The sequence below is a fragment of the Mastigoproctus giganteus genome, chromosome 10 (assembly GCF_048544385.1).
Source record: "Mastigoproctus giganteus isolate SK-2022 chromosome 10, ASM4854438v1, whole genome shotgun sequence".
In the NCBI taxonomy this organism is placed as follows: Eukaryota; Metazoa; Arthropoda; class Arachnida; order Uropygi; family Thelyphonidae; genus Mastigoproctus; species Mastigoproctus giganteus.
In genome coordinates, this window is record NC_143584.1 from 1,352,465 (window position 1) to 1,378,171 (window position 25,707).

At 39.1% G+C, this 25,707-nt stretch overlaps 1 protein-coding gene across 1 annotated transcript in view; it reads left to right on the forward strand.

Moving 5' to 3' along the window:
* The first annotated feature begins 1,489 nt into the window (after positions 1–1,489).
* The window catches only part of PNKP (Polynucleotide kinase 3'-phosphatase), a 106,048-nt gene continuing 81,830 nt past the window's right edge, over positions 1,490–25,707 (forward strand). The window contains exons 1-3 of the mRNA XM_090382286.1: positions 1,490–1,669; positions 12,792–13,202; positions 17,232–17,446. Coding sequence (XP_090238412.1) covers positions 1,492–1,669; positions 12,792–13,202; positions 17,232–17,446 — 804 coding nt within the window. The 5' untranslated portion in view covers positions 1,490–1,491. The remainder of the gene's footprint in view (positions 1,670–12,791; positions 13,203–17,231; positions 17,447–25,707) is intronic.

Sequence of the window (25,707 nt, forward strand, 5' to 3'; positions counted from 1 at the left end):
AAGAGGAAGAATCCCATCAGCATTGAGCCAGCTCAATACATTAGAGGCCTTATACACTTCAATCAGATCGCCTTGCAGGCGCCTAGTCTCCAGAAGCTGCAATTTGCAGAACTTAAGCCTTTCTTCGTAAGGGCACCCCTTTGTTCCTCTCACCAGTCTTGTTGCCCTTCTCTGTACCCGTTCCAACAACTCTACATCCTTCCTAAAATGAGATTTCCAGACCTGTATGCAGTACTCAAGGTGTGGCCTGACCATTGCCTTATACAGAGGTATAATCACCTCCTTATTCCTGCTAGCAAAATTCCTGTATATCATTGACAACACCCCCTGGTATCCTGACTGCACTACTCAGAAAGCTTCATAATCTGACTACACAATTATCCCCAGCTCTCTTTCATTCTCCACCACCCTGAGTAACACCAACCAGTTGGTACATTTCTTTTGGGTTTCTGCTACCCATAGGCAATACTTTGCATTTGTCAATGTTAAACTTCAGTTGCCACTTCTCTGCCCATCTATCCAACTTCTTCAGATCCTGTTGCAGCAACATACTGTCATTACTGTTATTACCAACTCTGCCAACCTTTGTATCATCTCGTACCAACGTAACGTAACATAACAATTTTGTGGTGCTACACCTAGGTTGGCAGAAAATGAAAAAGATCTGGTAGTAATTGTGCAGTCAGATATGAAATTTTCTAACCAGTGCAGACAGTCTACCAGAGCAAATTATGGGGTATAATCAATGATATACAGGAATTCTGCTAGTAGGGAAAAGGAGGTGATTATCCCATTGTATAAGGCAATGGTCAGGCCACATCTTGAATACTGCATTAAGGTATGGGGGCCTCATTCTAGTAAGGATGTAGAGCTGTTGAAACGAGTACAGAGAAGGCCAACAAGATTGGTGAAGGTACAAAGTGGTGCTCCTACCAATAAAGGTTTAAGTTCTGCAAATTGCAGCATCTGGAGACTAGGCCCGTTAAGGTTTTCAATGGATTGAGCAAGCTCATGGTGATCTAATTCTTCCTTTTGCTCATAGTATACGCATGAGGAGGCACAAAAAAAATTGAGAAAGGCCAGTTGAAAAACAGATGTGTGGAAGTTTGCCTTGGCCAGCAGATGGTTGCTTGCTGGAAGAAACTTCCATCTGTTGTTGTGGAAGTTGATAACGTAAATAAATTTAAGGAAGAATTCGACAAACTATTGGAGGGGAATGAATAGATAAAATGGGAGATAGTTTTTTTTTTTTTTTTTTTTGGCTGATGCTATATAAGCTTGCTATCTTGCATCATTTTCCACTAATTCCAATGCTAATTTCAGATTAAATTCTGGCTTGTAGCCCTTCACGGCTACAAGCCAGGGGTTTATCAAGATACTTTAAAAGGAAAATCTAAAAAGAATAAATTACTGTGAATAAATTGGCAGAATCTGTCGCCAAAGAGGGCGCTCTGCATGGATTGTCAACAATCTCAGCTGTGAAGTTTGTTCATGTGGCGTTTGGAATATGTGCTTGCACGCTTGAAAATGAGTTGTGACATTGCATATTGTATTTTAAAAAGCGAAAGTGAACGGTTCAGGAATGTAATTTTATCTGATAAAAAACCCGTGGTCATAGGTCGTTCACCTTTGACTAGAATAAAGGAAAGACGGTGTTCTAAAAAACAGGGTGAGGTTTTATTAACATGTTCACAACTAAGATTTGCTTTGCTTTTATTTGTACGTCTGTTCTAAAAAAATATAGCTCACATACATACAACAGCGAAGTTAATGACGGTGTGTATTGAAATATGATTTTATTACAAAAGTTTATTGCGATCACATTGAAGATAACTTGAAGAACCATTTCAGGGCACCCAGAAGAAGGTGCCCTGAAAGGGCACTTTCTTCTGAAGCGCCGAGATTCATAACAGGTCACGTAACAATACAGTCAGTTTCCGAAAGTGAGATATCCATGTTCATTTGCACTTCTTCCACTCTGCTTGGTTGGATTTTTATGGTAGGGATTACAAACAGCAACACCAAGCTAAATGATTGGCAATAAAGTTAACTTATTATGTCAAAGAAAAGAAGAAAGTTATCCTGTGTAGTATGACAGCATATCTGTATTCCTTAAACCTTAATGTGAACTTCTTCATTAAACCGAGTTTTAAATGCTTACTAATGGACATGCCCATCAGATCGTCCATTTCATGAAAATAATTTCATTAAAATAATACAAATAATGGTTCTGCTTGTTAATAACAATGGAGTTTATTTACAGAAAGTTAATCACTGAGGATCTGGGATTGACAAATGTGATATACTAATATTTTTGATGAATTAATGGACAGCCCATTGAGTTGAATGTATTAGCCAGTATGCCTGGCAAAAGTTTTATGGACATTGCTGCAATTTTTGAGAGGAAGCTTCAAATGCTCTATTATATAAATGACTATGCTGTTGCTATAAGGGTATGCATTCACCTTCTTAAAGTAGTAATGGGATAGTTTCAAGGAATATGCATTTAAGAAAAGAGTTGGCTATGGTTTGCAAAAACAAAAAAAAAAAAAATCACAACATCAAAGTAAAATAATGATATGGTAAATCCTTCATATGTTCTTGTTTTAAAACTGAGAAAGGTGAATGAATGGAACATAGTTAAACTAGAATCCAGAGAGAGATTTTGGAAGCACAATCCCAGATGTGAGAACAATATTCCATGATAGGGCAGATTTTAGATTTTTAGAGTTGAGTACTTGTTTAGAAGAATAGTAATGCCAAGAGAAAAAGAGAAAACCCAGTATTTTAGCATTAGCATTAGTAGAGGCATATGATGCAAGAAAGCAAGCTTATTCAGCATCAGCCAAAAAAAAAAAAAAAAAAAAAACCCTCTCCCATTTCACCCCTCCGTTCGTTCGAAATACCTGTCCAGTTGAGCTTTAAATTTGTTTAGGCTATCAACTTCAACAACAAGTGATGGAAGTCGGTTCCACCAACCAACCACCCGCTGGCCAAAGGCAAATTTCTGCACATCTATCCGACATCCGTCCTTCCTCAATTTGAATTTATGCCCTCTGAGCTGATTATTCTGAGCAAGATGAAGAATCCCATTGGCATTGAGCATGCTCAAACCATTCAAAGCCTTATACACCTCTATCAGATCACCTCTCCGGTGCCTAGTCTCCAGACTCTGTAATTTGCAAAACTTAAGCCTTTCTTCGTAAGAGCAACCCTTTGTTCCATTCACTAATCTTGTTGCCCTTCTCTGTACCCGTTCCAGCAGCTCCACATCCTTCCTGAAATGAGGCCTCCAGACCTGTATACAGTACTCAAGATGTGGCCTTACCATTGCCTTATACAAGGGAATAATCACCTCCTTATCCCTGCTAGAAAAATTCCTCTTTATCATTGACAAGACACCATGAGCTACTCTTGCAGCTCGTCTGCACTGCTCAGAGAACTTCATATCTGCCTGCACAATTATCCCCAGGTCCTTTTCATTCTCCACCACTGTCAGTGTAGTACTGCAGAGTTGATACATTGCTCTGGGGTTACTGTTTCCCATATGTAGTACTTTACATTTGTCAATGTTAAACTTCATTTGCCACCTCTCAGCCCATCTGTTCAACCTTTCCAGATCCTCTTGCAGCAGCATAGCGTCAGTAGTGTCCTTAACAACCCTGCCAACCTTTGTATCATCTGCAAACTTGGACATTAAACTTGATATCCCATCATCAATATCATTCATAAACACCGAAAACAACAACGGACCCAACACTGAACCCTGAGGAACTCCACTAATAACATTAGTCCACGTTGAGCAGTGTCCATTGATCACCACTCTCTGTCTTCTGCCACTCAACCATCCCCTTATCCATAGCAGCAATTTGCCTCCAATGCCACACTGCTCCAATTTGTGCAGCAGTCTTCCATGTGCAACAGTATCAAAAGCCTTTCTAAGATCCAAATATATAATATCAAAGTTATACCCTGCATCCAGTTCTTTTGTGACTACATCATAGTATCCAATCAAATTGGTCAGGCAAGACCTGCCCTTAACAAAACCATGCTGCGTCTGAGCTATAACTGAATTCTTGTCTAGATGATCCTGCAGTGCTTCTTTAACCAGTGCCTCCATTAATTTACCTGGAACAGAAGTTAAACTAACAGGTCTATAATTACTTGTGTCAGCCTTTGATCCTCCTTTGTGAATTGGGGTTACATTTGCACATCTCCAGTCTATGGGTACCTCCCCTGAGTCCAAAGAAGCTCTCATAATTATGGCTAGGGGCTTGCTTACTTCCTTTGCTGCCTCCTTTAATATAACTGGATAGATCCCATCCACCCCAGGTGCCTTTTTTATGTTTATCCTCAACAATCTCTCCTCCACTTTCCTCTCAGTTATTACAAAATCATCCAGCTCACTGCCAATGTTTACTTTACCTACATCATTCTCCTTCCTGAATAACTCCTCTTGCGTGAATCTAGATGCAAAATACTCGTTTAAATTGTTAGCCACCTGAGCAGGATCCTCAACTGTTGAACCATCAATATCCAGTGGACCAATCTGATTCATCCCTTTCCTTCTTGAGTTTAAATATGTAAAGAACTCTTTTCTGTTTTTCTTTGCATCCTTTGCCAAGGATTTTTCGTAGTCTGCCTGCCTAATCTCCTTTGTGACTTGGTTACAGACCAACTTATATCTATCATAGGCTTCCATGTCACCCATTAATTTGTATGTATCCCATGCATTTTTCTTCTCTGCCACATGTCTCATTAGTTCATCTGACAACCATTTAGGCCTAAACCTTGAACAATATTTCTTAGTTGTTATGTAAAGCCTGGTAGCCTCCAAGATTAGTTCCTTGAATGCCTCCCATTTTAAGTTTGTTGTTGGTAACATCATCAGTTGGTCCCACTGTATAGAATTTAAATACTGTCTCAGACCATCATAGTCGCCTTTACGAAAACAAAAACCCTTCCCTTTACCTCTGATGGTAGTTACCTCCTTGAGTAAATCCCACTTCAACACACTGTGATCACTGCCACCTAGTGGTTCATTTACCTGCAGATTCTTAATGCATGAAGAATCACTACTGGTAATCAGATCAAGAGTATTGCTCCCTCTTGTTGCCTCACGAACATGCTGATGTAGAAAACAATCATCCAATATATCCACAAAAGCCTTGCTAGTGTGCGAGTGACCAACCCACAAATTCCAGTCAATATCTGGGAAATTAAAATCCCCCATTATAAGACTCTCTGATTTACTGGCCCACTCTATTTCCTTGTACAATATCTGATTATACTCATCAGAGTCATTAGGCCTATAGCACACTCCTACTCTCAATTTTGATTTCCCTATGCTTATGTCACACCAAACTGACTCGACACTGCCCTGTCCATCGATGTCAACTGGCTTCACTTCCTTGGACTTTATGTGTTTCTTAATTAATAGCATAACCCCTCCTCCCCTCCTGTCCTGTCTATCCTTTCTATACACATTGTATTCCCCAAATTCCAGTTCCGCATTACTTATATCTGTGTGACACCACGTCTCTGATATCCCAACAATATCTGCCTTTGACGTTTTGAGCAATACCTCAAATTCATCAAATTTATTTACCAAACTCCTAGCATTGGTGTACACGCAGGTATACATGCACCTGTTTCTATTCTTAGCTACCCTAACACAACCCATGTGTTTACTTGTACCGCAATGACTCCCAGCAGTCTCTGAAATATCCTGCATCTTGTTTTTCAGGCTTCTGCTCATTTCAATAGAAGCAGTGCAAGAATCACTTCCACCTCTGCCAGTGGCTACTGTTAATCTATTAGTCCTTGTATCCCCCCCCAACTAGCAGTTTTCCGACCCACCTAACACTGCCTCGACAGCATCAGCAAAAATTCTTGCACCCTTTCTATTTAAGTGTATCCCATCCCTGTAGAAGCAATCTCTCCTGTTAACAAGTACAGTCCAGGCTGAAAAAAATTCTACCCCTTGAGCCTTGCACAATCCCTCCAGGGCCGAATTGATCGACAAGGCTCTCATCATATACTCCCTCCTATCATGTCTGGGCAGAATTGCAGACACTTTCAAATTCAACCCTAATTTTACATGCAGACAAGGCAACATTTGTGATGTGCTTATACCAAGAGAGAGATTACAAGATAGGATAATCTGTAATAGAGGTATACGATCCTGTTTAGAAATTTGAGTGTCATTGAAGAGTAACATAGCCTTCTTTTTACAAAATAAAAAAACAGGACTGAGTTTTAGAACAATTGAAATTAACTGTCTTTGTCCCTGGAGATTAGCATTTAACTAATTGATGGATGGATATTCAAATGAAGCTATTTATGCAGAGAAAGATGGAATGCAATGTGCTATCATCAGAAAACCTATGATTAGGTTTTACACTCACTGGAAGAAGATCATTAATATACAAGGAAAAGAGTGGGGGGGAATGAACTGATCCTTGGGTAAAACCGGCATTAGTGGAAAAGTTAGAAACAGAGAGCTTTCAACCATCACCCACAAAAAGCAGTCAGTGAAGAAACTGGATACCCAATTGCAAAAGAAAAAAAATCTGCAATCCATATGGTTGAAGCTCTTTAGAAGATCTTTATGCCAAACACAATAGTCATAGATATCTCGAGTAACTGCTTAAGAGCTAACTGCTTTTAAAATGCACTGTTTGCATGATGTTTGTGGAGCAATCGGGTACGGGACATGATATTGCCATGGGGGGATGTCTTTGTGTGTGCGCGATGCAAGGAGTGTAACGAAATCAGGCTACAAACTCAGCGTTGTTATGGGCCTATATGAGAGCTTGAAGGACAGGGTGGATGCCCTCGAAGGATCTAAATTGAGGGGCCCATCAAGCTCTCAGCTGCCCACATCAACACCAGAGTTTGCACTTGGTCATCATGCAATATAGCGGCAACCCCAAATGCAGAATGCACTAGTCCCACAGGAACTAGTAGTTATTGGTGACTCTATTCTCAGGGAAACTGGGGAACATGCTTTGAAAAAAGGATAGGTGGAACAGGACCAGGATATGTCTGCCAGAGGCAAAGGTTGACGTTGTAGAGCGGATATCATCTTTTAAGGGCACAAAAGGTGATATAGTTGTACACATTGGCACTAACGATATTAAGAGTAGGAGACCGGCAGAATTACTTAAAAAGTACAGGTCACTGTTGAAAAAAAGCTGTGAATTAGGGTTGAATTCAAATGTCTGCAATTCTGCCCAGACACGATAGGAGGGAGTATATGATGAGAGCCTTATCAATCAATTCAGCCCTGGAAAGATTGTGCAAGGCTCAAGGGGTAGAATTTTTTTCAGCCTGGTCTGTACTTGTTAACAGGAGAGACTGCTTCTACAGGGATGGAATACACTTAAATAGAAAGGGTGAAGAATATTTGCTGATGCTATCGAGGCAGTGTTAGGTGGGTCGGAAAACTGCTAGCTTGGGGGGATACAAGGACTAATAGACTAACAATAGCCACTGGCAGAGGTGAAAGCGATTCTTGCACTGCTTCTATTGGAATGAGCAGAAGCCTGGGAAACAAGATGCAGGATATTTCAGAGACTGCTGGGAGTCATTTGCAATACAATTAAACACATGGCTTGTGTTAGTGTAGCTAAGAATAGGAACAGGTGCATGTATACTTGCATGTATATAGGCACCTCCATAGCCAGGTGGGAAGGAGCAGCATTGCGTAGCACACGCTTCTTGATTTAGACCGGGGTTCGAGCCCGTCATCACCAAATACGGAGGATGCGGAAAGTTCAGGGAATGACCACCGCATATCCCCGGAGCAATATGGCCTTAGTTGCTAATGCTCCTAAAAACCAAACAACAATAACAACTTGCGTGTACACCAATTCTAGGAGTTGGTAAATAAATTTGACGAATTTAAGGTATTGCTCAAAGCATCAAGGCGGATATTGTTGGGATATCAGAGACGTGGTGTCACACAGATATAAGGAATGCAGAACTGGAATTTGGCAAGTACAACATCTACAGAAAGGATAGGAAGGGAGGAGGGGTTATGCTATTATTTGGCAGGGTTGTTAAGGACACTACTGGCGCTATGCTGCTGCAACAGGATCTGGAAAGGTTGAGCAGATGGGTTGAGAGGTGGCAAATGAAGTTTAACATTGACAAATGTAAAGTACTACATATGGGAAACAGCAACCCCAGAGCAACATATCAACTCTGTGGTACTACACTGACAGTGGTAGAGAATGAAAAGGACCTTGGGGGGTAATTGAGCAGGCAGATATGAAGTTTTCTGATCAGTGCAGACGTGCTGCAAGAGTAGCTCATGGTGTCTTGTCAATGATATACAGGAATTTTTCTAGCAGGAATAAGGAGGTGATTATTCCCTTGTATAAGGCAATGGTCAGGCCACACCTTGAGTACTGTATACTGTATGTCTGGAGGCCTCATTTCAAGAAGGATGTAGAGCTGCTGGAGCAAGTACAGAGAAGGGCAACAAGATTAGTGAATGGAACAAAAGGATGCTCTTACGAAGAAAGGCTTAAGTTTTGCAAATTACAGTCTGGAGACTAGGCACCAGCAAGGTGATCTGATAGAGGTGTATAAAGCCTTGAATGCTTTGAGCATGCTCAATGTTGATGGGATTCTTCCTCTTGCTCAGAATAATCACCTGAGAGGCATAAATTCAAATTGAGGAAAGACAAATGTAGGATAGATGTGCAGAAATTTGTCTTTAGCCAGCTGGTAGTTGGTTGGTAGAACAGACTTCCATCCCTTGTTGTGGAAGTTGATAGCCTAAATAAATTTTAGGCTCAGTTGGACAGGTATTTCGAACGAACAGAGGGGTGAAGTGGAAGTTTTTTTTTTTTTTTTTTTTTGGCTGATGCTGCATAAGCTTGCTTTCTTGCATTATATGCCAATGCTAATGCTAAGAGCCGGCACCTCCGTAGCCAGGTGGGCAGGAGCAGCAGTGCGTAGCACATGCTTCTTGATTAGACCGCAGTTCGAGCCCGTGAGCCACCAAATACGGAGGATGCAGAAAGGTCAAGGAATGACCACTGCATATCCCCGGAGCAATATGGCTTTGCTTGCTAATGCTCATAAAAAACAAATAACAACAACAGCTTAAGAGCCACCAAACCTTTCCATTGAATTTGTCCATAGGTGGGTAACATAAGTCCGTAAATCACCAGTGGATTGACACTGATGGAATTCATTAAGTCAATCATTAATCAGATGGAAGGTTCTGAGATAGTTTTGGTGTTAGCAATTAATGGATTTCTCCGTTAATTGCCACTTTTGAAAGAGTAGTTGTAAGTGCAGTGACAATGGGTGAATAATTGGATGGGAAGGATTTTTCAACCGTTTTTTTTTTTTTTTTTTTTTTTAACTGGATATGAGCACATTTCCAAGAAAAATACCAGAGGAATAAAATAGTGTAAATGACAAGTTTTGAGAATAAGTGGAGAAATGCCATCAGGATCTCAAGCTTTCTGTGCATCAAGATTGTTCAAAATTCTTCTGACATCCTTTTGACAGAAACCACATGATGCATTAAGTGGAGTGTACTGGGAATGTTAGGAGATGGTTTACCAATATCATCAATAAAAGAGTTAAAAGAAAAGGAGAATGGTAATAAGTCAGTGTTATCTTTAGCTGAGAAGACAACAAAATCATCAGGTTTTTACATAGATGGGCAGAAGTTGTGGCCAGTAGCTTTGTCAAGAGACTAGAATGCTTGACTCTTTGAATAAGGAGCAAGTTTTCTACTCTAAATACTTAACCATGATCTAGTGATTAGAAAAGAATAATACTTGATCTTGATAATGCTAAATAACTGATGTAGATCTTTAAACAAAAGTATGTGTAAAAGTATGTATAGACGTAGGAAAGGAAAGGAAAAAACTGACTCGAGTAAATAATACAAAGGTCTTTGAGATAACAGAAGAGGAGAAAAAGCAGTATGTACTGGAACTTAAGAACAAGTTTGAGCTTCTGCAGACTACTGAGGACCAAGATATCGACGAGGAATATTACAGCTTTCTGGAAGTGATAAAGCCCAAGAAACCTATAGGGAAAAAGAAATCCAAAGAAGAAAAAATTAGTCAAGAAACACTTATCATGATGAATCGAAGACGACAAATGAAGAGCAAGAAAAACACTGACAGGGAGAAAATTGAGTATACTGAGTTATGCAAAGCCATTAGAAAGACTCAGAGAGGACATAAGAATATTTAACACAAGAAAAGTAGAACAAGCATTAGGGGAAAACAAAGGATTTAAATCAGCAGCCATGAGCAGTAATACAGAAAGACAAATGATACTGAAACTGAAGAATAGCAATGGTGTACTTATAAACAGCAGAAAAGGCATAATTCAAATAGCAGAAGACTACTATAGAGAATTACACAAGGAGCGAGGGAATGATGCCAGCAGTGGGGAAGATGAATTGCAAAGTAGCAACACATACGACATACCCGATATTCTTCCTGATGAGGTAGAACATGCATTGAAGAAAATGAAGAATCAGAAAGCCCGGGGGAAGATGAAGTTACTGTAGAGTTGTTAAAATCGAGAGGAAGAGACATAACACAAAAACTGGCAAGGCTCTTCACAAAGTGCATTAGAAACGGTGTGATGCCTAAGCAGTGGAATAATGCAATCATAGTTTTGCTGCATAAGAAAGGAGATAAATCAGAAATTGAAAATTATAGACCAGTTAGCTTGTTATCCCACATCTACAAGTTGTTCACAAGGGTCATTACTAACAGATTAGAAAGAATACTTGATGAGAATCAACCGAAAGAGCAAGCTGGCTTTAGGACAGGATTCTCAACTATGGATCACCTTCACGTGATATCACAGCTAATGGAGAAAGCAAATGAATATAAAACACCATTATGCCTGGCATTTGTGGATTATGAAAAGTCATTTGACTCCATACAGCATAAGGCAATGTTTCGGGCACTGGAAAGATAAGGCATAGATACCCCAATATTATGATTTTGAAGAAAATATATGAGAATATATTTTCTTCAAAATATATGAGAATGCTACCTACTTTATTAGATTAGACAAAGACAGCAGGAAATTTAAAATTGAGAAAGGAGTTTGACAAGGAGACAATATCTCCGAAGCTGTTTACTGCTGCCCTTGAGGAAGCTTTCAGAAGATTAGACTGGTCGCAGAAAATAATCAGTGTGAACAGAGAGTACATAAACCATTTACGATTTGCAGATGACATTGTGGTCATAAGCCACGATCCCAAAGAATTAGAGGAAAATCTTAATCAGTTATGCACAGTTAGTAAGGATTTTGGACTAAAGATGAATATGGCTAAAACAAAAGTAATGATGAATAAGTATGCCACAGAAAGGGAAATAATGATTGAAGGAGCAGTAATTGAAAAGGTGGAGTCATATACTTATCTGGGACAAGTTATTAGCTGTAATAATGATAAATGGCTGGAAGTCAAGAGAAGAATAAATTTTGGATGGATAGCATTCAGGAAATATAGTCACATACTGAAGAACAATATCCCAGTTTGTCTGAAATGTAAAATAATGAACCAATGTATACTCCCCACCATGACTTATGGAAGTGAAACTTGGGCACTCACCAAAAGAATGGAAGAGAAGCTGAGAACTACACAGCGAAGAATGGAACGAATCATATTGGAAATCAGTCTGTTAGATAAGAAGAGAAACACATGGATTAGGCAGCAAACTCAAGTAAAGGACATTCTTATCAAAACTAAAGAACTAAAATGGTCTTGGGCAGGACACATAGCTCGAAGACATGATGACAGATGGACTAAGAAAATAACAGAATGGTATCCAAGAGGAGCTAGAAGAAAACCTGGAAGACAAAGGCGGAGATGGATAGATGAAATTCATGAGTTTGTGTGTAGTTAATGGATGGCCAGTGCTCAAAACAGAAGGAACTGGAAAGTTGCTGGAGAGGCCTTCATCCTGCAGTGGATTGAAAATGGCTGATGATGATGATGATGTGTAAAATGTTGACTCAATTACTAATATATTCTAATAATCATACATTTTGCATGTTTTTTCCTCCTCTTCTTTTAGGATAAGTTTTTATAAAGGTGTAGCAGCATGATCACAATCACTGAAGAAACAGAAGAGGATTCTGTTAGTAGTACTTACCAATACTGCTAACCATTTTTTAGTATTGGTTAAGGTGGGGTGCTGTGGCCCAATACTTGTTGGAGGATAATGAAGACTGAAAATATAAATAATATAGAAAATATAAAAATCAGTGTCAAATTATACCACATAATTTGACACTGATTTTTATACTTTTCTCAACTAGAATGTTTGTTACCACAATGCAATTCAACTGGAAGCAAATAGGAAGCAAGTTTTATTGAAATAACTTTGAACATATTACAAAACAAGACTATGACGTACCAGATGCTGCTTATTTTTTTGAATCTGTGTAAGAAATCTTCTTCTGTATAACGAATTACAAGGTGAAATTCTCATGAAATAAATTACCACACCTAGAGAAAGATAAAGCACCTGTTGCACATATTTCATTCCATTCCTGGCCTTAATAAAATTGTAGAAAATGTTTTCTCTACTCAAAGGACTCAATAATGAAAATCTAATTTCAGTAAATAGTTTTTATATAGACCTATTGCATGACAAAATAACAGTAGTTTCAAATATTTTAACCTAATAACAGCCATCTCAGAATTATTATAATAACAAAAAATACCATTTATGAATATTTTATTATAAAATGTTATTTATTACTAATTTTCACATCTCTCCTCATAGTTGAAGTGACTGCAGATTTCCTGCAGAAAGAAGTGAGAGTAGTTCAACTTGGACCAAATCCTTCCCAGACAGATGGCTGTTCTCTCTATACTGGAGAATCAAAAGTGATAAAAGATGGTGAAACACTCTTTCTTTTAAGGGAACAGTTAGCATATGTTGTGAAATTTATACATGGATCACAATCTTTGAATAAAGGCAGTTTGCACGAGAAGAGAAAGAACACAGAAAATTCTTCAGATGAAAGTTGTGTTACTAAAACAGAAACTGAAAATCAGCAAACAAAAATTTCTTATAAAAAAAAAAGAATCTTCGAAGAGACCCATGCTCATTCAGAAGGAGAATCAAGTGTCAGGAAGAATGAATTACATGAAAAGGATGAACCCAATAGAAAAAATAGAAAGCTAAATGAAGGTAAGAATCAGTTAAATAATACAGTAAAATAATATTGCAGTGTTTATATAATAAGACAATTATCTTTTATGGGATTAGATGCTACTTCTTTTTTTTTTTTTTTCATGAATAGATTTCATTTGTCAGTGCCTGTCCTTTTAGTATTAGCATTAGTAGAGGCATATGATGCAAGAAAGCAAGCTTATGCAGCATCAGCCAAAAAAAAAAAAAAATGCACCCGTTTCACCCCTCCGTTCATTCCAAATACCTATCCAGCTCAGCCTTAAATTTATTTCGGCTATCAACTTCCACAACAAGGGATGGAAGTCTGTTCCACCAACCAATAAAATGCTGGGCTAAAGGCAAACTTCCACACATATATCCTACAACTGTCTTTCCTCAATTTAAATTTATGCCCTCTCAGGTAATTATTCCGAGACAGAAGAAGAATCCCATCAGCATTGAGCATGCTCAAACTATTCAAGGCTTTGTACACCTGAATCAGATCACCTCTCAGGTGCCTAGTCTCCAGACACAGTAATTTGCAAAATTTAAGCCTTTCTTCATAATTTTAAATTCAAATTGAGTAAGGACGGATGTCGGATAGATGTGCGGAAATTTGCCTTTAGCCAGCGGGCAGTTGGTTTGTGGAATAGACTTCCATCACTTGTTGTTGAAGTTGATAGCCTAAACAAATTTAAGGCTCAGCTGGACAGGTATTTCGAACGAACGGAGGGGTGAAATGGGAGTAGTGGTTGTGTCTTTTTTTTTTTTTTGGCTGATGCTGAATAAGCTTGCTTTCTTGCATCATATGCCTCTACTAATGCTAATAAGAGCATCCTTTTGTTCCATTCACTAATCTTGTTGCCCTTCTCTGTAATCGTTCCGAAAGCTCTAAATCTTTCTTAAAATGAGGCCTCCAGACCTGCATACAGTACTCAAGGTATGACCTGACCATTGCCGTATACAAGAGAATAATCAACTCCTTAACCCTGCTAGAAAAATTCTTGTATATCATTGACAAAACACCATGAGCTACTTTTGCAGACCATCTGCACTGCTCAGAAAACTTCATATCTACTTGCACAATTACCCCCAGGTCCTTTTTGTTCTCTACCACTGTCAGTGTGGTACCACAGAGTTGATACTTTACTCTGGGATTACTGCTTCCCATATGTAGTACTTTTCATTTACTAATGTTAAACTTCATTTGCCACCTCTCAGCCCATCTGCTCAACTTTTCTAGATCCTGTTGCAGCAGCGTACTGTCATTAGTGTCCTTAACAACCCGGCCAACCTTCGTATCATCTGCAAACTTGGACGTTAAGCTTGATATACCATCATCAGTATCATTTATAAATACAGAAAACAACAATGGACCTAACAATGAATCCTGAGGGACTCCACTAATAACATTAGTCTATGATGAGCTGTGTCCATTGATTACCACTCTCTGTCTTCTCCCACTCAACCATCCCTTTATCCATAGCAGCAATTTGCCTCCAATGCCACACTGCTCCAATTTGTTCAGCAGTCTTCCGTGTGCAACAGTATCAAAAGCCTTTCTAAGATCCAAATATATGATATCAAAGTTATTCCTTGCATCCAGTTCCTTTGTGACCATATCATAGTATTCAATCAAATTGGTCAGGCAAGAATTTCCCTTAAAAAACTGTGCTATGTCTGAGCTATAACTGAGGTCTTGTCTAGATGATCCTGCAGTGCTTCTTTAACCAGCGCATCCATTACTTTTCCTGGAACAGAAGTTAAACTTCTGTTAATTATAGACTTGTTAGTCTATAATTACTTGTGTCGCCCTTTGATCCTCCTTTGTGAATTGGGGTCACATTTGCACATCTCCAATCCATGGGTACCTCCCCTGAGTCCAAAGAAGCTCTCATAATTATGGCTAAGGGTTTGCTTACTTCCTTTGCTGCCTCCATTAATATATAAATGGATAGATCCCATGCACCCTGGGTGCCTTTTTTATGTTTATCTTCACAATTTCTTCTCCACTTTCTCTCAGTTATTACAAAATAATCTAGCTCACTGCCAAAGTTCTATCTGGCATTCCCCTCCATAAATAATTCCTTATGTGTGAATGTTGAGGCAAAATACTCATTTTGTTTCTTAGCCACCTGAACAGGATCATGAACAGCTGAACCATCAATATCCAGTGGACCATTTAGTTTGTTAGCCACTTGAACAGGATCATCAACAGCTGAACCATCAATATCCAGTGGACCAATCTGATTCATCCCTTTCCTTCTAGAGTTTACATAGTTAAAGAACTCTTTGATGTTTTTCTTTGCATCCTTTGCCAAGGATTTCTCATAATCTGCCTTTGCCTGCCTTATCTCCTTTGTGACTTGGTTACAGACCAGCTTATATCTATCATACGCTTCCATGTCACCCATTAATTTATGTATCCCATGCATTTTTCTTCTCTGCCAGATGTCTCGTTAGTTCATCTGACATCCATTTAGCCTTGAACCTAAATCTTGAACAATATTTCTTAGTTGGTATATAAAGCCTAGTAGCTTCCAAGATAAATTCTTTGAATGCTTCCCATTTTGAATTTTCTGTTGGTAATATCATCAGTTGGTCCCACCGTATAGAATTTAAATACTGTCTTAGACCACCATAGTCACCTTTACCCCTGATGGTAGTTACCTCTTTGAGTAAATCCCACTTCAGTACACTGTAATCACTGCCACGTAGTGGTTCCTTTATCTGCAGATTCTTAATGCATGAAGAATCACCACTGATAGTCAGATCGAGAGTATTGCTCCCTCTAGTTGCCTCCCAAACATGCTGATGTAGAAAACAGTCATCCAATAAATCCACAAAAGCCTTGCTAGTGTGTGATTGACCAACCCACAAATTCCAGTCAGTATCTGGGAAATTAACTATAGCACACTCCTACTCTCAATTTTGATCTCCCAATGCTTATATCACACCAAACTGACTCGACACTGCACTGTCCAGCAATGTTGACTGGCTTCACTTCCTTGTATTTTATGTGTTTCTTAACTAATAGCATAACCCCACCTCTCTTCCTATCCTGTCTATCCAATCTTTACACATTGTACTCCCAAAATTCCAGTTCGGCGTTCCTTATGCCTGTGTGACACCACATCTCTGATATCCACATTCCTTATATCTGTGTGACACTACATCTCTGATATTCCAACAATATCTGCCTTTGATGTTTTGAGCAATACCTCAAATTTATTTACCAAACTCCTAGCATTAGTGTATACACAAGTATACATGCACCTGTTCCTATTCTTAGCTACCCTAACACAACCCATGTGTTTACTTGTACCGCAATGATTCCCAGCAGTCTCTGAAATACCCTGCATCTTGTTTTCCAGACTGCTGCTCATTCCAAAAGAAGCAGTGTAAGAATCACTTTCACCTCTGCCAGTGGCTACTGTTAATTTATTCGTCCTTGTTCCCCCCCCCCCCCCAATCTTGCTGTTTTCTGACCCACCTAACACTGCCTCAATAACATCAGCAAATATTCTTGCACCCTTTCTATTTAAGTATATCCCATCCCAGTAGAAGCAGTCTCTCCTGTTAACAAGTACAGATTCTTGTGCCTTCCACAATCTTTCCAGGGCCAAATCGATCACAATATTTCCAGGGACGAATTGATCGACAAGGCTTTTGCAGGTGATTTTAACTATATTAGGTACCACATCCCCTTAAAAGTTTAAGGGAAAACACATTTTTGTCCTTTGTGGTATCATTACTTATATTTAGGATTTATTATTCCCCTTCTCCAAAGCACTTAGTGCTTCATGTGGATTTTCCTCAAAAGAATGTTAGTACCATATTTTTAATTTAAATACTTATAATTAGAAATATAGTTAGCTGTAGCTTTAAAAATTGTTCTGTAAAATCTATACTGCTAGAGTTAGTAGCTGTATAACACTCTCAAATTCATTTAAATTAATGTTTAATATGTAAAGAGTAAAACTTATTGAAATTTCGTTTGACACCTCTGTGATATGCTTTCATTACTTTTTTTTTTTTTTTAAAAAGATGATGAGAATGGTGCTCATGATTATGATAAACATTTGGAAGATGTGAAAGCACAGCTAGCACTGATGCAACAAAAAATGGGTTCAGCTTCACATAAAAAGGTTACTGATTCTCCAAGCAAGAAAAATAATTCAGCACCCAAGGATAGCTGGATAGAAGAGGAGAATGGGAAATTGCTAGTATTTACAAGTAAAGGAATAACAGGCTGTTCAAAAGTAAGTTGAAAAATTATTTTTTAATTATTGCTGTTAACTTAAATTATGTCGTTATCAACTTGAAGGAATTTTTAATCAGCTCATTTTACCTATTGTTTAGTTGTTCTGAAGTAGTAATAGTGGTGGTGGCAAACGATGCAAGAAAGCAGGCTTATATAGCATCAGCCAAAAAAAAAAAAAAAAACCACACACACACACATTTCATCCATCCTTACTTTCCAAGAATTTGTGTAGTTCTTCCTTGAATTTATTCAAACCATCTAACTTCCACAATAACAATGGATGGAAGTCTGTTCCCACAGTCAATCACCTGCTGGCTGAAGGTAAACTTCTGCACATCCATCCTGCAATCATCCTTTCTCAACTTAAATTTTTATGTCCTCTCATGGAAGAATGCCATTCACATTCAGCTTACTCAATCCATTCAAAGTCTTAAACACCTCAATCACATCACTACTCAGATGCCGTCTCCAGATACTGCAATTTGGTCTTTGAAACTGTCACAGACATTCTTTCAGGCATGCCAAGCTGGGTTTAGTTCCTGGGAGTTTAAAATGCTGATAGAACTGATATTCAGGTGACACTCAAGTGAAGTGGACATAATTTTGGCAAAGTCCGGTCAGTCCCTGACAGCCAGATCCTCTACTTGCACCTTCACAATGGTGGGACTGTTAGTAACCTTGGGTATAACCCCCATGTGCAAGTCCTGAAATATAGTACCTAGCGTACTGGAGGGGTCGAAGTGTGGCACAACAGAGGAATGCCAACCCTTCGTGTTACCAGGAAATACCTTTGTGAACCAACATAAGCAGGGGTCGATGTGTGGCACCCACACCACACAGAGGAACGCCGCCCCTTTGTGTTACCAGGCAATACTAGGTGGTAGATGACTCTGATCATCTGGTAGAATACCACCACTTTGCTTAGTGAAGGTTTGAAGTGGGAGTTCCCATGTTTATTCTCCAAAACAAAGCTTCGGAAACTCTGCCATTTCTTCCATCATGCAATGTGATTGATGCCTTTTGGGGTTATGATGAACATCATGGGGAGATCCTTACATTTCCAGGGGTCAGCTCTAAAACAGTGTTTTCAGGCCGGCCACTAGATAGTCCACTGGACCGAACCTATTGGTAACTCTCTAGGAGGCTTCCAGATCAGTTAGTGTATAATCTCACTGCCTCTGACAAAGCCAATTTAATTGATCTCATGGAAGGGTTGTATGACTTTCACCAGGAACTCAGGTTTTTCATCCAGCAAACCAACTGAAGACTACATGCTGTTACAGACACAATATACTGACATATCATAGCCTTGTTAATTTTGGCACTTAATATATGACACCACCTTGGTGTTTCATTATTTGATCACTTTTTGCCAAAGAGTGTTACTTCATCTTCTTCTTCTCAGCCACACTAAGAAAATAGGCAAGAAAACTCAGCAGCACTTTATTTTAATTTTCCACTAGAATACTGTGGTAATAAAAGTAGTTGACTTGTTTTGAGGAATCTGAAGTCAGGAGCCATGTAATCACAATCTATGGTACCATGAAGGACACTACATCCTCTTCGTGTAACGAGGGATGGAATTTGCTGTTTGCCACAGTTCTGTCTATAGTGGTAATTTTGCAGGGGTGACATATAGTACCACTAGGTTTACTACCTTGGAGGTGCCCAAAAATTCAGAGGATCCAACAGTTGTTTCAGTATGGTCATTAAAGGACATAGAGCAGACCCGCTTGAGTATCTTGCAAGGGGAAGGCAGAATTTGCAGTTTTGCCTCAGCAGTTTTACTTGTTTTTCTTTAAGTAAGCTTTTATATCATTATGACCACCATCACCACTGCTTAAAAATGTCATGCAGTTGTTGTGTGAACTTTATCATCAGAGCATTCTTTTTTGTTAAATGTCTACTAATTTGAATATTGCTGTGTATTTATGCCTAGAAATTTTACTGAAAGGGGAGGAAATAAAATATTTGATGTTCTATTTTATCAATAATTATAAAATATGTATTGCTTGAATAAGCAAAACATACAGTTCATTGTGTTGTTATTGATTACTTAATGTTAACTACCATGATAAAAAAACAAATTGTATTATAAATTTAACAGGGTATAGTCATGTATTATTAATTTTAACAATTCAGAAAATGAGCTTTACTGTAAAATCGGTACAACAGTGTCCACAGCTTGTTTTGGGAACATTTGGCATTACACCCTAATTCAAGACAATCCTAGAAAACTGTGAACAGGGGTTTAGTCACCCTAAGTATGTTGCTCTTCCCCATTTAGAAAAAGATTTGACTCCTGTCATAGACAGGAAGAATTCTCCATGGAAATTTTTCCTCCCATTTACATGCAAACTGACCTAGAATACCAGTGGTCTGTATATTGGCGAATCATATATTTAGTTTCTGCTGTAACACCAATCAACTACCTTTAGCCAGCGGGTAGTTGATTGGTGGAACAGGCTTCCATCTTTTGTTGTGGAAGCTAATAGCCTAAATAAATTTAAGGCTGAGCTGGACAGGCATTTGGAGCAAACAAAGGGATGAAATGGGAGGGTTTTTTTTTTTTTTTTTTTGGCTGATGCTGCATAAGCTTGCTTTCTTGCATCAAAATAAAAAAAAAAAAATAAATAAATAAAAAAAAAATAATAGAGCAAGCTTATCTGCGAAAAGATCTTAAACCTCCCAAGGACTTCCTAATTCATTTCACAAATATACGTGGTCTTAATTCCAATCTCAACGATGTCCATTTCCACTTGCAGTCTTCCAAACCCCATGTACCTTTTCTGACTGAATCTCAGTTATCAGTTGATTCAACTACTTCTCATCTCAGATGTCCAAATTATTTGCTGTATGATTCCTTTCGCCTCAAAGGTGGTACTTGTGCATATGTCCGTTCTGATATTCCCTGTCAGAGACTTGGCAATTTGGAATCTCCTCTCTTTGATCTTCTCTGGCTTAAAATCTCTCTACCTCATTGTGTCAAATTCATCTGTTGTCTCTACCGTTCTCCAAACTCCACTAATCACTTGGAGCTCTTTGACTTCCTCTCTTCTCTTTGCAACTTGACTTTCTCCAGTCTAACTTTCCTAACAGTGAGGTAATTTTCCTTGGTGATTTTAACGTTCACAACTCCAGCTGGCTTCCATTTTCTAGTCACACCGACCCAGCAGGTCGAGATGCTGAGGCTTTTGCAATTACTAATGACCTAGCACAGATTGTTCATTTACCTACAAGAATACCGGACAATCCTAATCATACAGCCAATACGCTTGATCTTTTTCTCACAAACAACCCTTCTAAGTACAAGGTCGAAGTGAGAGGTCCTTTAGGCACTTCAGATCACAACTTGGTGATTGTCTCTTCTCCAATGGAACCTTCATCTCATGGCTGTTCCCAACCTAGTGTTGTTTGGCATTACAAGAATGCAAAATGGGATGACCTGCAAGACTTCTTTTCTTCTTTTCCTTGGTCTGATTACTGTTTCAAAACTTCTGATGTCAACGTTTGCTCAGATCGTGTCAGTGAAATTATTCTTGCAGGAATGGAATCCTTTATCCCACACTCCACTTTAAAATCTCGTCCTTTATCTAAACCTTGGTTTTCCAATAAATGTGCTAAGGCTGTCCAAGAGAAGAATGTTGCATATCGTAATTGGCTTGTTTCTAATTCTTCAGTTTCATTTTCTGCCTACACCAAAGCTCGCAACAATTGTAAAGCAGTTATTAATCAGTCCAAACTAGAGTTTGAACAGGCTAAGAGTAGAAAACTTGCTTCTTGCCCTAATGGTAGCCGAGCATTCTGGTCTCTTGCCAAAGCTATTGGCCGCAACTTTTGCCCATCTCTGCTCCCACCTCTGTCCAAACCAGATGGTTCTGTTGTCACTTCAGCCAAGGATAAAGCTGACCTGCTAGCATCCCATTTTTCTTCCAGCTCATGTATTAATGATCTTGGTAAAACACCTCCCACCATTCCTAACACGCTCCATTCAATGCCTCCTGTGGTCTTCCGTCAAAAGGATATCAGAAGGATTTTGATGAATCTTGATGCTAAGAAAGCTCCAGGTCCTGATGGTATTTCTCCACTTGTTCTCAAAACTTGTGCTCCTGAACTTACTCCTATTCTTTGCCGCCTTTTTTCACTTTCTTATTCCAAAGGTGTTTTTCCTTCTGCTTGGAAATTTGCTCATATCCAGCCAGTTCCTAAAAAGGGTGACAAATCCCTCCCATCCAATTATCGTCCCATTGCAATTACTTCTACTCTTTCTAAAGTAATGGAGAAATCAATTAACCGCCAACTCTTAAACTACCTAGAAACCTTCCGTCTGATCAACGATCGCCAGTATGGATTCCGTCAGTGTCGATCCACTGGTGATATTCTGGCTTATGTTACCCATTTATGGACTAATTCAATGGAAATGTTCGGTGAAACACAAGTAGTTGCTCTTGACATCTCAAAGGCTTTTGATCATGTTTGGCATAAAGGTCTTCTAAACAAGCTTCCATCTTATGGTTTGCCAACTGTTTTTAGTAATTGGTTATCCAGTTTTCTCTCTGATCGCTCACTGAGGGTGATGGTAGATGGCTCTCTGTCTTCTAACTTCTCCACTAATGCCGGTGTCCCCCAAGGTTCAGTTCTTTCCCCCACTCTTTTCCTCTTGTATATCAATGACCTTCTTCCATTGACTGGAAATCCTATCCATAGTTTTGCCGATGATAGCACATTGCATTCAACTTTCCATTTTGAGAAACCTTGTCCTGCTCAATCAGCTTCAAGTTCTCGAAAATCTGCTGCCAATTCCTTAAATGCCGATCTTCAGGTAATTCTCCAGTGGGGCAAAGACAACTTAGTTGATTTCAACCCTTCTAAAACTCAGTCTTGTCTTATATCTCGCAAAAAGGATTCTTCTGCTCCTATGCTTATCTTCAGTGACACTCCAATTTCTAGGCAAAATGATATATCTCTTTTGGGGATTACCCTGACTTCTAATCTCTCTTGGCACAAGCACATTACAAATATTGCTTCCTCTGCATCTAAAAAACTTGGTTTTCTCTTTCGCTCTCGGCGTTACTTTTCTTCCAAACAGCTGCTCACTCTGTATAAATCGCAAATCCGCCCTGCCATGGAATATTGTTCCCACATCTGGGGTGGTGCCCCCCAAAACCTCTCTCAGGCTTCTTGATTCCATTCAGAAGAGGGCAGTTAGGTTAATTAATGATTCATCTCTAACAGAGTCTCTCCACTCGCTTTCTCATAGACGTACTGTTTCTGCTGCATGCCTCTTCTACAGATACTTCCATGGGCACTGTTCTTCTGAATTGGCTTCTATAATTCCTGCTCTCTCTTTCAAAACAGTCCAAACACGTGCCGCCACCAGCCAACATCCATTTGCTGTCCAACTTCAAACCCACAGAACCAACTTTTCATCTTCCTCATTTATTCATTCAACTGCCGTTTTCTGGAACAACCTTCCTTCATACGTATTTCCTGAAAATTACAATCTACAGAAGTTCAAGTCCAATGTCAACAAATATCTTCTTTCGTCTTCTCAACCTCCAACCCAAGCACGGTACTAAGTACTATAGGTTCTAATACCTCTCGTGTTTGGGGTTCTCATAAAAAAAAAAAAAAAAAAAAAATGCCTCTACTAATGCTGACTCACAGTGCTTTTGCAAGAATCCAACTTCTCTGAAACAGCTATTTTGTTTAAGAACTTTATAGTGATAATGTAAATTATCTTTGAGGGTTTTTAAGTACGTCTTAAGGGTTTATAATGTACACTATATGACCAATGACCAAAAGTGCCCAGACATCCTTCTATGAATGTGTTCGATGTACAGAAGTCCCTCTACAGTACAGAAAAATCTCATGGGTCTGCCTGTGAGATAGCAATACATTAAAATCTAGTATGCATCATTCATTAGAACTTACACAATTTCAACACGGGATGGTGTTTGGAGGCTGTATCAATAACTTTTTCTGTGAACACACGTGCGCACGCACACGCGCCCAAATGCACACACGCACACGCACACACACACACACACACACACACACACACACACACACACACACACACACACACACACACACACACACACTGTGACTTATCTGAACCTCCTAAAATCCACTACAATAGATGTTATTCAAAGATGGAAGATTCTAGAGCAATGTTTTTCAGACTGCAGGTTGCAACCCATGGGTCGTGAAATCAGTTTAGTTGTTGCAACCAGCATCACATATGTACACACATACACACACACATGTACTGAGTGCATGTACTAAGTCACAATGTAAAATGTATTTCTTACTGGGAGTTATGGTCAAAAAAAGTTTGAAAATCACTTCTCTAGAGGATACCTCAAAAAAAAAAAAAAAAAAAGATGTGGACAGTCTCACAAACTCGTTGGATGTTTTCACCAAACTACCAAGTGTAGTTCGTGGCTCACATATGCTTACTCAATCCATGCTTACTCTGCAAAGTGTAGTTTGTGGCTCACACATGTCTGCATAAAACATCATGGAGCAAGTCCAAGAAGCCACAGGAACATTCTTCAGTATGTCAACCGTCTGTTTGTTTGTTAGTTTGTTATTTGGTTTTTAGGAGCATTAGCAACTAAGGCCATATTGCTCCGGGATATGCGGTGGTCATTCCCTGACCTTTCCGCATCCTCCATATTTGGTAATCACGGGCTCGAACCCCGGTCTATCAAGAAGTGTGTGCTACGCACTACTGCTCCTGCCCACCTGGCTATGGAGGTGCCAAGTCAACCATCTGTACAAAGCTGCATTGCTATCATTTCATTGGTGGGACAACTGCACATAAGCTCAATAATATCATGTTTGCCACTGAGAAATAGTGTTGGAGAGGTGTTGTTCCTGATGTCTATGGACTCACAGCAGAAGGTACTATGGATGACAAATCTTGCTACACAGTGTTTTGTTCCTAAGGTTATTTTGAGTGTGCAGATTGTCCTGAGAATGCCTCCTGCCAGAATGTGTTATCTCAACAATGAAGTTTGGTGGCAGTCTTTTCAGCTGGTTGGTTTGACTTGGTGATGATGCCCGAAACCATGAAGCCCATGACCTACTTGAACATCTTGAACAGTTATATGCTACCTACACTAGTAATACTAATAATTGGGCCTGTCAAATAAAATTTTCAATTGTGGGAATCATTCTGCTCCCACTGAAGACCTGAGGCCAGGTGCCCGGGTTTAATGCATGGGCTTATGCTGAACTTAGAGACAAATACCATTATCCATATTTCTGCCTAATCTACTAATATTTAAATTGTATAGCATCACCTGAGAACATGAATCTGCTATATATTTAAACACCTGAGACACCACGAGAACCAGCTATTTCCAAGCCTTAATGAATTCTCATCAGCTGACTGGCCAGTATTCTTTATGCAATCCCTCCCAAGTTTTAACACTAAGTACCTATCCTCAGGCTTCAGTTGGTACAGATGATCCCCACCATCAAAAACCAAAACTACTGCACTGAAATATCCTCCTGCTGTCATCAGCACAACAGCACTCCATGTCATACAGGACTGGTTTGGATAGCAAAATGAAAAAGTTGGAACGGCTAGCTAAGAGCCTGGACCCAATCTTCCTATGTGATGAACTGGAGTGTCAGATTAGTCTGTAGCCAAAATGGCCTTCTTCCAAACCAGCTCTGGCAGCTACTTTGCAGAAAGTATGAAACAAATTCTGGTCAATGCTTACCAGAAAGTATGTTCAGGAGAGTTGAGACCTTTATATAGGCCAAATTTTGCCATACTAATCTATATTAGGTTTTTGAATTGTTGTTGTTAGGTCTTAGATGCATCAGCAACTGACAAGCATATTACATTAGTTACATACAGAACTAATACACATTGCATTGTGTATTAGTTCTGTACAGATGTGTTCACAGGCAAATTTACATGTTGTACAGGCTGAAAACAGTCATTTGTGACTCATGGGGGGGAACCCCAGCGATTAGTAATGGCCACATAGTGCAAGGAAGCCTATAGCTTATGCTGCATCAGCCAAAAAAATAATAATAAAATATAACAAAAAATACATAAAATAAAATAATAAGAATAAAAAAAATTAATAAGAATAAGAAGAAAATTTAAAAAAATAAATAAATAATAAAAATTAATAAGAGAAAAGGAAATGGATAACCTATGCATTTACCTCCTCCCTTATGTAATTATCCAGCTGACCTTTGAATTTCCCCAGACTGTCAGCCTCTACCACCCAT